This window comes from Ovis canadensis, chromosome 2 (genome assembly GCF_042477335.2).
Source record: "Ovis canadensis isolate MfBH-ARS-UI-01 breed Bighorn chromosome 2, ARS-UI_OviCan_v2, whole genome shotgun sequence".
NCBI lineage: Eukaryota > Metazoa > Chordata > Mammalia > Artiodactyla > Bovidae > Ovis > Ovis canadensis.
The window spans coordinates 239,549,924-239,565,404 of NC_091246.1; the positions used below are offsets into that span (position 1 = coordinate 239,549,924).

The following is a 15,481-nucleotide window of genomic DNA, read 5'->3' on the forward strand; positions in this document are numbered from 1 at the left end:
GGAGCTGAGCAGGGGCCAGGGCAGACGGGCCACCCCATGGATCTCTGCCTCAGGGCACCAGGGAATTAACCCAGGCCCCTGGCCCAGGCTGTGTGCCTCCAGCCCACCTCCCTCAGCACTGGGAACCAAACCAGGCCAAGGCTGAACCTCAGAAAACACTGAACACATCAAGGAAGGACAGACGGTTCTCCCACAGGACTTGGTGAGCAGAGGGCTAGGAGGGAGCTCAGTCAGGACCCTGAATGTGTTCGTCAGGCCTAAGACATCTGCACCCTAATCCCCACCCCACCCTGAGGAGACAAGACAGCTGGGGATCATCCTGTGAGGGAGGGACCTGCCTCCTCAGGACCACGGCTGGCTCAGCCACACCCACGACCTCCCCCTGGCAACAGGGCTCAAAGTCATAGGGCAGGTGAGGGGCAGGGTGTGGCCACCCAGGAAACTGGGAGGGACATGGAGGCTTTTACAACAGGCAACCATAACCTCCCCAGATTTAAGCCCAGGCAGCTAGTACTAACCTGGTACCTGGTGTCCCAGCCTTGCCTGAGACCCAGCCTCCCCAGGTCCCATCCTGACCCTCCGCCATCACACAGCCATGCAGGGGGGCTGCGTGCTGCTGCTGCTGGGCCTGCGGCTACAGCTCTCCCTCGGCCTCGTCCCAGGTAACCAGGCGGCTCCTGGAGCCCTACTCAGAGGGGGCGGCTCCAGGCTGACCTGACCTCCACTCTCCCCTTGGGCAGTCGAGGAGGAAGACCCCGCCTTCTGGAACCGCCAGGCAGCCCAGGCCCTCGATGTGGCTAAGAAGCTGCAGCCCATCCAGACAGCCGCCAAGAATGTCATCCTCTTCTTGGGCGATGGTGAGTGCACTAGGCTGGTCCACCCCGTGTCCTCTCACAACCCTGGAGCCCTGGGCTGCCAGCTGACCCAGGCTGGCCCCAGGGACTCAGACCTGACACAGTGTGTACCTTCAGGGATGGGCGTTTCCACGGTGACAGCCACTCGGATCCTAAAGAGGCAGATGGCTGGCAAGCCGGGACCTGAGACACCCCTGGCCATGGACCAGTTCCCATACCTGGCTCTGTCCAAGGTAAGGGCCAAGAGGCCTCAGGGTGGTCTACACCAGAGGGGTGGGTATGGGCCTAGGGAGAAGAGTAGGAGGGAAAGCCCCTGGAGGGTTAGGGGCTGAGATAGGGGCCGGGACCTGTGAGGATGGGCCCAGGGCCTGGGTCAGGAGCTGGATGTCTACCCCAGCAAAACTGAAGGCATTTCTGCCCCCAGACATACAACGTGGACAGAAATGTACCAGACAGCGCAGGCACAACCACCGCCTACCTGTGTGGGGTCAAGACCCGTATGAAGGTCATCGGTGTAAGTGCAGCCGCCCGCTACAACCAGTGCAACACGACATATGGGAACGAGGTCACGTCTGTGATGAACCGGGCCAAGAAAGCAGGTGGGCTTGGGCGTCAGCTTCCTGGCAGGGACAGGTTCAGAGACCTCGGTGGCCCACCGTGACCTCTGCCACCCTCAGGCAAGTCAGTGGGAGTGGTGACCACCACCAGGGTGCAGCACGCCTCCCCAGCCGGGGCCTACGCGCACACGGTGAACCGAAACTGGTATTCGGATGCTCAGATGCCTGCCCAGGCCAAGAGGGAGGGCTGCCAGGACATTGCCACACAGCTGGTCTACAACATGGACATTGACGTGAGTTGTGACATGAGGGGCTAAGGGCGGGGCTGGGAAGAGATGGTGGAACACATGTCCCAGTTCCAGGCAACCCACAGTCTGGGGTCTTGCAGAGTCTCTGTGCGTTTGCCAGAATGGGGGGAGGTAACCATGTAGGAGGTACAGGTGGAGACAGGCCACTCCACAGACCTGGTGGATAGTTAGGGGCTTGTAAAGGTAGAGCCAAGGCCAGCCCCAAACCCACCTGCCCTAACCTCTGGCCCCAGGTGATCCTGGGTGGAGGCCGAAAGTACATGTTTCCTGAGGGAACCCCAGACCCTGAATACCCACAATATGGCAGACAGAATGGAGTCCGGAAGGACAAGCGGAATCTGGTGCAGGAGTGGCAAGCCAAGCACCAGGTGATGGGGGCTCATGGGTGCGGGGTATAGCGGGGCCAGGCCTGGGGTGTCGGGCTATGGGCTGAGGCCTAGTTCTGCCCCTCCCAGGGAGCCCAGTATGTGTGGAACCGCACAGCGCTCCTTCAGGCGGCCAATGACTCCAGTGTAACACACCTCATGGGTAAACCCACCACCCCCACTGTCCTCCCCAGGAAGGGTGCCACGGGCCCCCCACCCCCATCCCCAGCTTGCAGTTCACCACTCATCCCATTTCCACAGGCCTCTTTGAGCCAGGAGACATGGTCTATGACATCTTCCGAGACCACACCACGGACCCATCCCTTGAGGAGATGACGGAGGCGGCCCTGCTAGTGTTGAGCAGAAACCCTCGGGGCTTCTTCCTCTTCGTGGAGGGTGAGTGGCAGCTCCTTGCAGATCAAGGGGAAAGGGGCAGCACTCAGGGGGGGTTTGGCATCACCCATCTTTCATGACCTTCTTGCAGGAGGCCGCATTGACCACGGTCACCATGAAAGCATAGCTTATCGGGCGCTCACTGAGGCGGTCATGTTCGACAACGCCATCGCCAAGGCTAGCCAGCTCACCAGTGAAGCAGACACACTGACCCTCGTCACCGCCGACCACTCCCATGTCTTCACTTTCGGTGGCTACCCACTTCGTGGGACCTCCATTTTCGGTAATCACACGGAGAGTAGCAGGTCCTTGCCCCTAAATTACCTGGCACAGTGTGCTCTGAGCCAGTCCCCTTATCTGCCAGGTTGAGGAATATTAATACCAATTGCTCTTCTGAGCTCTGGTGAGGATTAAGTCAGTGAGCAGGCAAGAAGTGCTTGGGCTCAGCAACAGAGGCGGCGCCCCAAAGACTGGAGTCAATGTAATCACGAGGTCCCCTCCACCCTGCAGGGCTGGCTGATGGCAAGGCCGAAGACGGTGGATCCTACACCTCCCTCCTTTATGGAAATGGCCCTGGATTCCGACTGTACTGGGGCTCACGACCTGATGTGGATGAAACCGAGCAGTGAGTGCACTGGGTGGGCCCTGGGGGTGCAGGGGATGGCAGGAGGGGAGAACTCAGGCCTGGAACTCAGGCAAGGTCATGGCCACCTCCTTCCCACGCTGAATCCCCTCCCTCCTGCCAGTGGACCCCAACTACAAGCAACAAGCTGCAGTGCCCCTAGGGAGCGAGACCCACGGTGGTGAGGACGTGGCAGTGTTTGCACGAGGCCCGTGGGCACACCTGATGCACGGCGTGCAGGAGCAGACCTTCGTGGCGCATGTCATGGCCTTTGCTGCCTGCGTGGAGCCCTACACCACCGACTGCAACCCAAAGCCCCCCAGCGGTCCCTCGGACGCTGCCCACCTGGCTGCCTGCCCATCCTCACTGGCACTGCTGGCCGGGGTCCTGTTGCAACTGCTGGTGCCCACCCTGCACTGACCCCCCGCACCGGCCCGGGCCTAGGGAACTCCTGATCCCCTGCTTGGAATCTTCAGTGGACCCAAACCACCTGGAAGCTGAGGTTTGACCTTCCTGTAATATCCACAGTCCTCAGTGGCCCCATCTTGGTGGCCTCACATTTTGTGCAGATCCGCCCCAGACCCCAGGAAAGACCAGGGCTCAGACCATCCAGTATTTTCTCCTGACCTAAGAGCCCTGCCTGAGGACCAGGCTGGTACCAGTGGTGTCCCCCAAGGGGCCAGGACCTACCAGACCCGAGGTGGGGGCTTCTGGGAGGCGCGGCTTTTGGTTGCATGGCTTCCAGGGAGCTGTTGCTTCTGGGGAGCTGTGGCTCCCTGTCCTCCTAGAACCCAATCTGTGGGCACCTGGCCGGCCAAGGAGGCGTCTGGGGCCAGGACAGTTTTGGGGCCCTCGACACAGAGTCCTCAGCGGCCCCTCCTAGGAACCCAGCGGTACCATTACAGATAGTAGACAGTGACACAGAGAAGAAGACACTTGTCCCAGGCCCCTCAGCTTCTGTGAGGGTGGCCCCGGCGCCCCTTCCAGGCTAGGGGATCCCAGGAGAAGCGGGGAAGCTGGGGGTGGGGTCACAGGCCCCATCCTCCTGGGAGGGAGGAAGCAGCCCTCAAATAAACTATTCTAAGTGTGGTACAGGAGTGATATATGTGGAAAGAAAAGCCCTTAGATGGGGGCACAGAGTGTGTGTCTGTGTGTGGGTGTGTGTGGGTGTGATTCACATCAGGAGGTCAGGGAGGGGCTGATGAAGGGCTGACACTGAGCAAATATCAAAGGTGGTGAGGGCAGGAGCAATGCAGAAGACATTGGTGCACGGGCCCCGAGGGAGTCGGCAGGGCCAGGTGAGGCCAGCGGCTGGACCAAGTTGTGGTTTCCTCCTCCCCACAAAGCCAGGCTTTCACCTTCTCTGAAAACAGAAGGACATACCCCAGCCCCAGTGCTCACCCTTTCTACCTCCCTGCCTGATGCCCATGTGGTCATCTGGTGGCTTGTCACCTCCTTGGTCTCATGAGGTTGACGAGATGTGGCCCTCAAGAGAAAGGCCTTCCCTGGTGGCTCAGCTGGTAAAGAATCCTCCTGCAATTCAGGAATCCTGGGTTTGATCCCTGGGTTGGGAAGATCCCCTGGAGAAGGGAAAGGCTACGGACTCCAGTATTCTGGCCTGGAGAATTCCATGGACTGTATAGTCCCTGGGGTTGCAGAGTCAGACACGACTGAGTGAATTTCACTACTTTCAGTATAAGCCTGTGTTTGCTTCTTGCATGCCAGTTCCTGTGGGGACATTCATACCACTCCTACAGGGCTGGTGGGAGACAGAAATGAGAGGTGGAGATGAGGGCCCAAGGAGCACTTGCCCTAGAAAGACAGCCTCCATTTCTGCATTTGGGGAAGGAATGGGTTGGTTCTAGATCTTCAAAGCCTTTCTGTTCCCAGCTGCTGCCCTGCTCTCATCTGAGTGGCAGGACTGTCACTACATCTCCAGGGGACATCCTGAGATTGGGAGGGCAGGAGGCAGGCAGAGGGCATTCCCTCCCCACCCTCATGGATCCCCTGGTGCTACAAGGAGCTCAGCATTGTCCCCAGCTGACAGCGCCTACAGTGGGGCTGAGACAGGGCCCAAAGAGCCCAGGGTGGCAAATGGGGAAAATGGTGGAGGGTGCTGAGCTCCGGATGAGACCCCATAGGACAAGGCCTTCTTCCAGAGAACAGAGAGACTGGAACAACCATCCCACACAGAGCAGGCTCCATGGAGCTGGCCTGGCCTCCCAGGCATCCATAACCCTGGAGTACAAGACCGGAGGTGTTATCTCTTACTGCAGAGCAGAAGCCATGCTGCCTGCTGCCTGGTCATCCCTGGGCTCCAGGGGAGGGAGCGTAACAGGCTCTCATCTCACTCAGGTAACTCAGGCCCAGAGCGGGAAGCCAGGTGCCCTGGCGGGAACTTGGACAAACACCCTTTGTTTACTGCAAGTGACACATGGTTTGTATTTGGTCTTCAGTTCCGCTCAGGCACGGGAGAAAATTCCTAAGAAACTGAGAGCGATCGTAGCTCCTGATCATTTAATGTCATTATAAGAAGAATATTCAGAGAAACTTTAGGGACTTCCCTGGTGGTCCAGTGGCTAAGAATCCTTCTGCCAAGGCAGGGAACCCAGATTTAATCTCTCATCCAGGAAGTTCCCACATGCTGCAGGGCAACCAAATCCTAATCCCACAACGACTGAGCCAGCTCTTGAGAGCCTGCGCTCTGCAACAGAGGGAAGTCACCACAGTGAGAAGCCATCCCACTGCAACTAGAAAGGAGTCCCTGATCACTGCAAGCACAGAAAGTCCATGCTCAGCAACAAAGACCCAGGGCAGCCAGAGTAAATACTCCATACCTATCAGAATGACTAAAATTAAAAACAGTGGCAACACCAAGCAGTGTGAATGCAGAAAAACTGACTTCCTCATACGCTGCAAGTAAGAATGCAAAGTTGTGCAGCCACCCTACAAAACAGTTTGGGAGTTCTCCCCCGCCCAACCCAACCCCGGGGGAGGTGTTGGGGGGAGGTGAGATCCTAAAAAAAAAACACCAAAAAAACAGCTACACACACAGCAACCATATGACCTAGCAATTGCACTCTTGAGCATATATGCCAAAAAATGCAATGAAATGGAATGCTCATACAGAAACCTGTAAGTGCAGATTTGTGCTGTTTTTCTTTTTTCTCTCTCCTTTGGCATTCTTGCACAATTTGCAAGATCTTAGTTCCATGACCAGGAATTGAACCCAGGCCCACAATAGCAAAAATATCCATTCCTAACCCCAGGACCTCCAGGGAATTCCCACAGCAGCTTTATTTACAACAGCCAAACCTGGAATCCGCCCAGAGGTCCTTCCACATGTAAATGGTTAAACAAGACCTAGGGTCCACTCAACCCCATATACAAGGTGTCAACTACTGAGCCTTGTTCCACTAAATCCCCAAAGAATTAGGCTGAGACTTAGGAATTAGGAAAAAAAAGACCATTCCCAAAGATTGGGTGGTTCCATTCCTGTAACTTATTGGAAATGACAGGGTTTTATTTATTTATTTATTTTTTGGCTGCACCATGTAGCATGCAGGATCTTACTTAGTTCAAAGGCCAGGTATGGAACATCCACCGCCGGCAGCGGAAGTGTGGAGTCTTAACCAGTGGACCAAGAGGGAGTCCCTAAAATGACACTAGGAACACAGGAAGCTGTTAGGGACAGAGGGCAGGGTGGTTAGAAAGGGCCCTGGGGGTTGGAGCTGTTCAGTGTCCTGATTGTGGCGCGTTTACATGAACCCGCACATGTGACAGATGGTACAGAATCCACACACATGCAAGTGAGTGCAGGTAAAACGGCCGACTCTGAACAGAAATGTGAAAATCTGTGAGTCATACCGTCAGAGAAGATTGGAGAAAGCATGCAAAGGATGTCTGTATTACTTCTTAAAACCACGTATGAATCTACAGTCATTTCATGTCAAAATACACTGGACTGAAGACGAATCTTGGAGTAACAAAAATTTAACCTAATTGATCAAAAGAATTAATTAATCAATCAATTAATTAAGGGCCTGCCCAGGAGTTAGTTCCTCCTGACCTTTAGCCAAGAATTTTCTGAGCACCGGACTATGCAGGGGACAGGGGCAGTTGTGGGATGGGGGACAGAGGCAGCAAGGATGCCCCCCACCCCCAGCAGGCACTCTAAAGCAGGGGTCTCCAACCTTTTCAGCACCAGGGACCAGTTTCCTGAAAGAAACTTTTCACAAACTAGAAAGAAGGGGGATGGTTTCCGGATGATTCAAGCGCATTACATTTTATTGTGCTCTTTATTTCTAATCAAATTCCACCACTGACCTAATGGGAGGTACCAGTCCTCAGTCTGGAAGGGTTGGGGACCCCTGTGCTAGAGGGCAAGTAGAGGATACCCTGGATCAGTGCGCTGAGTGAGTGAACAGCGGGTCAAGGGAGGAGGAGCCCAGAGGCTCTGCCTGAGGGGAGGGCACGCTGGGGAGGGGCTACCAAGATCCACTGGGGTGGGCGGAGCTTGCAAGAAGGAATTTTTTTCTTTGGAAAAGAAATGTTTTTTTGACATGTACACATCACTATATTTATTTGTCTGCATGCTAAGTCCCTTTAGTGGTGTCCAACTCTTTGCAACCCTATGGACCATAGCCCGCCCCCCCCTCCCCAGGCTCCTCTTTCCCTGAGATCTCCAGGCAAGAATACAGGAGGGGGTTGCTATTTCCTCCTCCAGGGGATCTTCCCTATCCAAGGATCAAACTCATGTCAGGTCTCCTGCATTGGCAAGCGGGTTCTTTACCACTAGCACCACCTGGGAATTCTGTATTTATATATATGTTACAGGCTGTGCTGGGTCTTCCTTGCTGCACACAGGCTTTCTCTAGTTGCAGGGAGTGGGGCCTACTCTAGTTGCGGTGCCCAAGCTTCTCACTGCAGTGACTTCTTGCAGACCACAGGCTCTAGTGGCGCAAGCTCCATAGCTGTGACTTGCTGGCTTTAGGGCGGGAAAGCTTCAGTAATTGCATCACTGGGGTGAATTATCTGGGGCTCCGAGGCTCTACGGGGGAAGCCTCAGTAATTGTGGAGCACAGCCTAAGTAGTTGTGGCTCACAGGCACTAGAGCACAGGCTTAGCAGCTGTCTCGCCCAGGTTTAGTTGCTCCAGGGCACGTGGAATCTTCCTGGACCATGGATCGAACCCGTGTCCCAGGCACTGGCAGGCGGGTGGATATTATCCACTGTGCCACCAGGCAAGTCCAAAAAACATTTCTGATTTTAAAAAAAATGTAAATTTTACCATCTTGGGACTTAACCTGTGGTCCAGGGGTTAAGATTCCCCACTTCCACCACTTGGGGCAGGTTCCATCCTTTCTAAAGAAACTAAGATCCTGAATGTCTGGCTATGCAGGAAAAAAATGAAAGCTTAAAAAGGGAGAAAAAAGTTACCTTCTTTACCATTCTTATGACCCAGTTCAGTAGTGCTGTCTATTCATATAGTTGGCCACAGATCTCCAGAACTTTTTCATCTTGAAAACTGAAAGTCTGTATCTGTTAAACAAGTCCCCAGTCCCCTCCTCCCAGTTCTGGGAGGCCACCATCCAACTTTCTCTTTCTATGTATTTGACTACTAGAGCTACCTAGTGAAGTAGAATCACATAGCATTTGTCTTTTTTGCGAGTGTTTTTTTTTCACTGAGCATCATGTCTACAAGGTTCATTCATGGTGTAGAAAGTGTCAGACTTTCCTTCTTTTCTACGGTTGCATCATATTCCATTTATAGCTGTATCACACTTTGTTTATCCATCTGTCTGCTGTGGATGGTTGAGGATGCCTGCACCTCTTGGTTACTGTGAATAATGCTGCTACAAACGTGGGTGTGCAAATACCTCTTCCAGATGCTGCTTTCAATTCTTGAGGACACACAGCCAGAACTGGGATTGCTAGATGGGAGGAATGCTTTTGAACCTAACCTGGCGTTACTGAAACCTCTTAGCTCCTTATGATGAGCTACACTTGTGAGTGTGTGAACGACCTGTGGAGAGAACAGACTCAGCCCTGCCTTCCATCTATCTGTCTAAAGAAGAGGAGGTCAATGTCATGTACTGAGCACTGGACCCACCCCTGCCGGCCCTTTACAGGCACCTTACACACTAACAGGGAGAAATATCAGCAGCCTCAGATATGCAGATTATACCACCCTTAAGGCAGAAAGCAAAGAGGAACTAAAGAGCCTCTTGATGAAAGTGAAAGAGGAGAGTGAAAAAGCTGGCTTAAAACTCAACATTCAAAAAACTAAGATCATGGCATCTGGTCCCATTGTGAAGTGAAGTTGCTCAGTCATGTCTGATTCTTTGTGACCCCATGGACTGTAGCCTGCCAGGCTTCTCCATTCATGGGATTTTCCAGGCAAGAATACTGGAGTGGGGTGCCATTTCCTTCTGGTCCCATTACTTCATGGCAAATAGATGGGGAAACAACGGAAAACAGTGACAGACTTTAGATGGTGACTGCAGTCATGAAATTAAGACGCTTGCTCCTTGGAAGAAAGGCTATGACTAACCTAAACACCATATTAAAGGCAGAGGTATTACTTTACTGACAAAGGTCCCTCCAGTCAAAGCTATGGTTTTTCCAATAGTCATGTATGGATGTGAGAGTTGGACCATAAAGAAAGCTGAGTACCAAAAAAATTGATCCTTTTGAGCTGTGGTATTGGAGAAGACTCATGAGAGTCCCTTGGACCGCAAGGAGATCAAACCAGTCAATCCTAAAGGAAATCAGTCCTGTATATTCATTGGAAGGACTGACGCTGAAGCCAAAGCTCCAATACTTTGCCACCTGATGCAAAGAACTGACTCACTGAAAAAGACCCTGATGCTGGGAAAGACTGAAGGCAGGAGAAGGAGATGACAGAGGATGAGATGGTTGGATGGCATCACTGACTTGATGGACATGAGTTTGGGCAAACTCAGGGAGTCAGTGATGGCCAGCATGCTGCAGTCCATGGGGTGGCAAAGAGTCGGACATGACTGAGAAGCTGAACTGACTGATTGACTACACGTAAACATCAGTGCTCACCAGTCTGGCCTTCAGTAATTAAGACAAAGACAAGGCCCCCACTCTGCTGTCACCTCCAGCCCCATCCTTCTCCATGGCAGAGGGGCCCGATCTAGCCCAGTGCCCACTCCAGCCCAGATCAAGCCTGCTAAGAAGTAGAGTGTCTCTCTGCCTCAGGAAACCAAACCTAGGGCCCCAAGCCCAGGCTCTGTGCTTCCAAGTACACCTCCCTCAGCACCCAGAACCAACACTGAGTCTCACAAAACATACATAAGAAGAAGAGACGGTTCTCCCACAGGACTTGGTGAGCAGAAGGATAGGAGGAGCCTCAGTCAAGACCTTGAAAGTGTTCCTCAGGTCTAAGATATCTGCACCCTAATCCCCACCCCATCTTGAAGAGACAGCTGGGGACCATCCTGTGAGGGAGGGACCTGCCTCCTCAGGACTCCAGCAGGCTCAGCCACACCCACCACATCCCTCTGGCAACAGGGCTCAAAGTCACAGGGCAGGTAAGGGGCAGGGTGTGGTTACCTGGGGCACTGGGAGGGACATGGAGACTTATAGAAGGGATTTAAGCCCGGGCAGCCAGTGCTATAGCTTGTAACCTGGTGTCCCAGCCTTGCCCAAGACCCAGCCTCCCCAGGTCCCATCCTGACCCTCCGCCATCACACAGCCATGCAGGGGGCCTGTGTGCTGCTGCTGCTGGGCCTGCGGCTACAGCTCTCCCTCGGCCTCATCCCAGGTAACCAGGCAGCTCCCGGGGAACCCTACTCACCGGGGTGACCCCAGGCTGACCCGACCTCCACCCTCCCCTTGGGCAGTCGAGGAGGAGGACCCCGCCTTCTGGAACCGCCAGGCTGCCCAGGCCCTCGATGTGGCTAAGAAGCTGCAGCCCATCCAGACAGCCGCCAAGAATGTCATCCTCTTCTTGGGCGATGGTGAGTGCACTAGGCCAGTCCACCCCCTGTCCCCCGACAACCCTGGAGCCCAGGGCTGCCGGCAGGCCCAGGCTGGCCCCAGGGACTCAGACCTGACACAGTGTGTACCTTCAGGGATGGGCGTTTCCACGGTGACAGCTGCTCGGATCCTAAAGGGGCAGATGGCTGGCAAGCTGGGACCTGAGACACCCCTGGCCATGGACCAATTCCCATACCTGGCTCTGTCCAAGGTAAGGGCCGAGTGGCCTCAGGGTGGTCTACACCAGAGGGGTGGGTGTGGGCCTAGGGAGCAGAGTAGGGGGGAAAGCTCCAGGAGGGTTGGGGGCTGAGATAGGGGCTGGGGGCTGTGAGGATGGGCCCAGGGCCTGGGTCAGGAGCTGGATGTCTACTCCAGCAGAGCTGAAGGCATTTCTGCCCCCAGACATACAACGTGGACAGAGATGTGCCCGATAGCGCAGGCACGTCCACCGCCTACCTGTGTGGGGTCAAGACCAACATGAGGACCATTGGTGTAAGTGCAGCCGCCCGCTTCGACCAGTGCAACACGACACGTGGGAATGAGGTCACATCTGTGATGAACCGGGCCAAGAAAGCAGGTGGGCTTGGGAGTCAGTTTCTTGGGCAGGGAAGGGCTCAGAGACCTCGGTGGCCCACCATGACCTCTGCCACCCTCAGGGAAGTCAGTGGGAGTGGTGACCACCACGAGGGTGCAGGATGCCTCCCCAGCCGGGGCCTACGCGCACACTGTGAATCGAGACTGGTTCTCTGATGCCGACCTGCCTGCCGATGCCCAGACGTATGGCTGCCAGGACATCGCCACTCAGCTCGTCTACAACATGGACATTGATGTGCGACATGAGGGGCACAGGGCAAGGCTGGGCAGAGGGGGTGGGATACACTCTCAATACAGTTCCAGGCAACCCACAGTCCTGGGGTCTCACAGTTAACTGGTGGGGACAAACCATCCCACAGACCTGATTGAGGAGGCAGGGACTGTGTGAAGGGGGGTGAGTAAAGGGCCAGCCAGGCCCTGAACCCACCTGCCCTAATCTCTGGCTCCAGGTGATCCTGGGTGGAGGCCGAAAGTACATGTTTCCTGAGGGGACCCCAGACCCTGAATACCCAGATGAGAATGGAGTCCGGAAGGACAAGCGGAACCTGGTGCAGGAGTGGCAGGCCAAGCACCAGGTGATGGGGGCTCATGGGTGCAGGGGTACAGCAGGGCTGGGTCTGGGGTGTCGGGCTATGGGCTGAGGCCAGGTTCTGCTCTCCCAGGGAGCCCAGTATGTGTGGAACCGCACGGCGCTCCTTCAGGCAGCCAGCGACTCCAGCGTAACACACCTCATGGGTAACGACCCCACCCACCCTCACTGTCCTCCCCAGGATGGGTGCCATGGGCCCCCCATCCCCAGCTTGAGGGTCACCATTGGTCCTGTTTCCAATAGGCCTCTTTCAGCCAGGAGAAATGGCCTATGACATCTTCCGAGACCACACCACGGACCCATCCCTGGAGGAGATGACGGAGGCAGCCCTGCGTGTGCTGAGCAGAAACCCTCGGGGCTTTTTCCTCTTTGTGGAGGGTGAGTGGCAGATCCTTGTGGATCAGAGGCGTAAGGGGCGGCAGTCAGGGTGGGTCTGGCATCACTCACCTTCCACACGACCATCTTGCAGGAGGCCGCATTGACCATGGACATCATGCCAACATAGCTTATCGGGCGCTGAATGAGACGATCATGTTCGACAACGCCATCGCCAAGGCTAGCCAGCTCACCAGTGAAGCAGACACACTGACCCTCGTCACCGCCGACCACTCCCATGTCTTCACTTTCGGTGGCTACCCACTTCGTGGGACCTCCATTTTCGGTAATCCCACGGAGAGTGGCAGGTCTTTGCCCCTAAGTTACCTGGCACAAAGTGTTCTGAACCAGTTCTGCCAATTGGAGTAAAAATAGTAACTGCCCTACTTTACTCTGGTAAGGATTAAACCAGTGAACAAACGAGAGGTGCCTGAGCTCAGCATGCAGGAGGCACCCCAAAGGATGGGGTCAGTGTGATCACGGGGTCCCCTCTTCCCTGCAGGGCTGGCTGATGGCAAGGCCAGAGATGGCAAGCACTATACCTCCCTCCTCTATGGCAACGGCCCGGGGTACCGGCTGTACATGGGCTCACGACCCGATGTGAATGAAAAGCAGAGCAGTGAGTGCAGTGGGCGGGGCCTGGGGAGCAGGGTGGGGGGCGGATGGGAGGAGGGGAAGACACCACTCCGGAACTCCTGGGAGGGGAGGCCACCTCGCTTCCTTCCCTGAATCCCCTCCCTCCTCTCAGTGGACCCCGAGTACCAGCAGCAATCCGCAGTGCCCCTAGGGGGCGAAACCCACGCTGGTGAGGACGTGGCAGTGTTTGCACGAGGCCCGTGGGCACACCTGATGCACGGCGTGCAGGAGCAGACCTTCGTGGCGCATGTCATGGCCTTTGCTGCCTGCGTGGAGCCCTACACCACCGACTGCAACCCAAAGCCCCCCAGCGGTCCCTCGGACGCTGCCCACCAGGCGGCCTGCCCATCCTCACTGGCACTGCTGGCCGGGGCCCTACTGCTGCTGCTGGTGCCCACCCTGCACTGACCCCCACCCCCCCCCCGGGCCTCAGGGCCTCCTCCCCACCCCCAACCTTGATGGACCGGAAACATCCCGGAGGTTAAGATCCTGACTTTCCTGTGAGAGCCACAGTCCTCAGTGCCCCAGACCTCGGTGGTCTCGGCTATTTTGAGGAGCTGCCCCATATTCGAGGATATTCCAGGCAGGGCCGCAGACCACCCAGTCTCTTCTCCCCACCCAACAGCCCTGCCTGAGGACCAGGCTAGCACCAGAGGTGTCCCCCACAGTGGACCAGGGCCTATCAGACCCCCACTGGGGGCTTCCGGGAGGCGTGGCTTCTGGTTGCCTGCCTTCCGGGAGGCGTGGCTCCCGGGAAGTTGTGGCTTCCGTCCTCCTGGAACGGAAGGCCAGAGAGACATCTGGGGCCAGGAGTGCTGGGCAGCCCTCCAGAGTCTTCAGCAGCCCCTTCTAGGAACCCAGCGGTATCTTTACAGCGACATAGAGGAGAGGAGACTTGTCCCAGTCTCTCAGCTGCTGTGAGGATGGCCCCGGTGCCCCTGGAAGATCCCAGGAACAGCGGGAGAGCTGGGGGTGGGGACACAGGCCCGGCCCTCCTGGGAGGGAGGAAGCAGCCCTCAAATAAACTGTTTCAAGTGTGATATGGGAGTATATGTGTGGGAAGAGAAGCCCTTAGCAGGTGGGGGCACAGTGTGTGTGTGTGTTGGGGGGTGTCGGGGCAGGGGTGTGATTCACATCAGGAGGTCAGGGAGGGGCTGATGAGGGGCTGACATTGAGCAAAGGCCAAAGGGGGTGAGGGTGGAAGCTACGCAGGACAGAGCAATACTGCTGGCTCTGAGGGAGCGTGAGGCCAGCAGCGGTACCAAGTTGGGGCTTTCCCCTCCCCGAAGCCAGGCTTTCACCTTCTCTGAAAACAGAAGGACATTCCTGAGCCCCAGTGCTCACCCCTCCTACCTCCCTTCCTGACGCCCAGGTGGTCATCTGGTGGCTTGTCACCTCCTTGGTCCTGTGAGGTCCACTAGATGCAGCTCTCAAGAGATAGAGACCAATATAAACTTGCTTCTTGCTTCCCAGCTCCTTGAGGGTGTGGGCGGAGAGGTAGGGGGGACATTCATGCCACTCCCTACAGGGCTCAGTTCAGTTCATTCAGTCAGTCATGTCTGACTCTTTGCAACCCCATGGGCTGCAGCATGCCAGACTTCCCTGTTCATCACCAACTCATCACCATCACCAACTCAGCTTGCTCAAACTCATGTCCATTGAGTCAGTGATGCCATCCAGCCATCTCATCCCCTGTAGTCCCCTTCTCCCACCTTCAGTCTTTCCCAGCATCAGGGTCGGAGGCAAAAACAGGAAGTGGGGAGGAGGTCCAGGGAACTCTTCTTCCTAGAAAGGGACCCTCCATTTATGTGAAGTGCTGGGCTTGGGAGCAGGGGTGGTTGTAGTGATTTACTTGGTAAGTCATGTCCAGCTCTTGCAACCCTGTGCCCACCAGATTCCTCTGTCCCTGGAATTTCCCAGGCAAGAATACTGGAGTGGATTTCCCACAGGATCTTTAACCCAGGGATCAAACCCAGGTCTCCTGCATTACAAGCGGATTCTTCACTGACTGAACCACTAAGGAAGCTCCCCCCACCAGTCAGAGAGCCTTTCTGTTCCCAGCTACTGTCCTGCTCCCCCTGAGGATAGAATTCTCACTGGATCCCGCAGGGGACATCCTGAGAATGGGCGGTGGGGTGCAAGCAGAAGACATCTCCCAATGGGTCAGCTGGGCTTCCCTCAT

At 55.8% G+C, this 15,481-nt stretch overlaps 2 protein-coding genes across 2 annotated transcripts; both read left to right on the top strand.

Moving 5' to 3' along the window:
- The first annotated feature begins 595 nt into the window (after positions 1-595).
- LOC138434740 (intestinal-type alkaline phosphatase-like) lies at positions 596-3,519 on the top strand. The gene is given in 11 exon segments (XM_069579488.1): positions 596-662; positions 741-857; positions 972-1,087; positions 1,279-1,453; positions 1,532-1,704; positions 1,953-2,087; positions 2,175-2,247; positions 2,346-2,480; positions 2,569-2,760; positions 2,988-3,128; positions 3,224-3,519. Coding segments are annotated over 11 exon segments (1,620 nt in total).
- Positions 3,520-10,777: 7,258 nt separating this feature from the next.
- On the top strand, positions 10,778-13,707 carry LOC138434741 (intestinal-type alkaline phosphatase-like). The gene is made up of 11 exons (XM_069579489.1): positions 10,778-10,890; positions 10,970-11,086; positions 11,201-11,316; positions 11,508-11,682; positions 11,762-11,934; positions 12,149-12,274; positions 12,362-12,434; positions 12,532-12,666; positions 12,758-12,949; positions 13,166-13,282; positions 13,412-13,707. The coding sequence occupies exons 1-11, from the start codon at positions 10,824-10,826 to the stop codon at positions 13,705-13,707; spliced, it is 1,587 nt and encodes a 528-aa protein (XP_069435590.1). The 5' UTR covers positions 10,778-10,823.
- Positions 13,708-15,481: the final 1,774 nt, after the last annotated feature.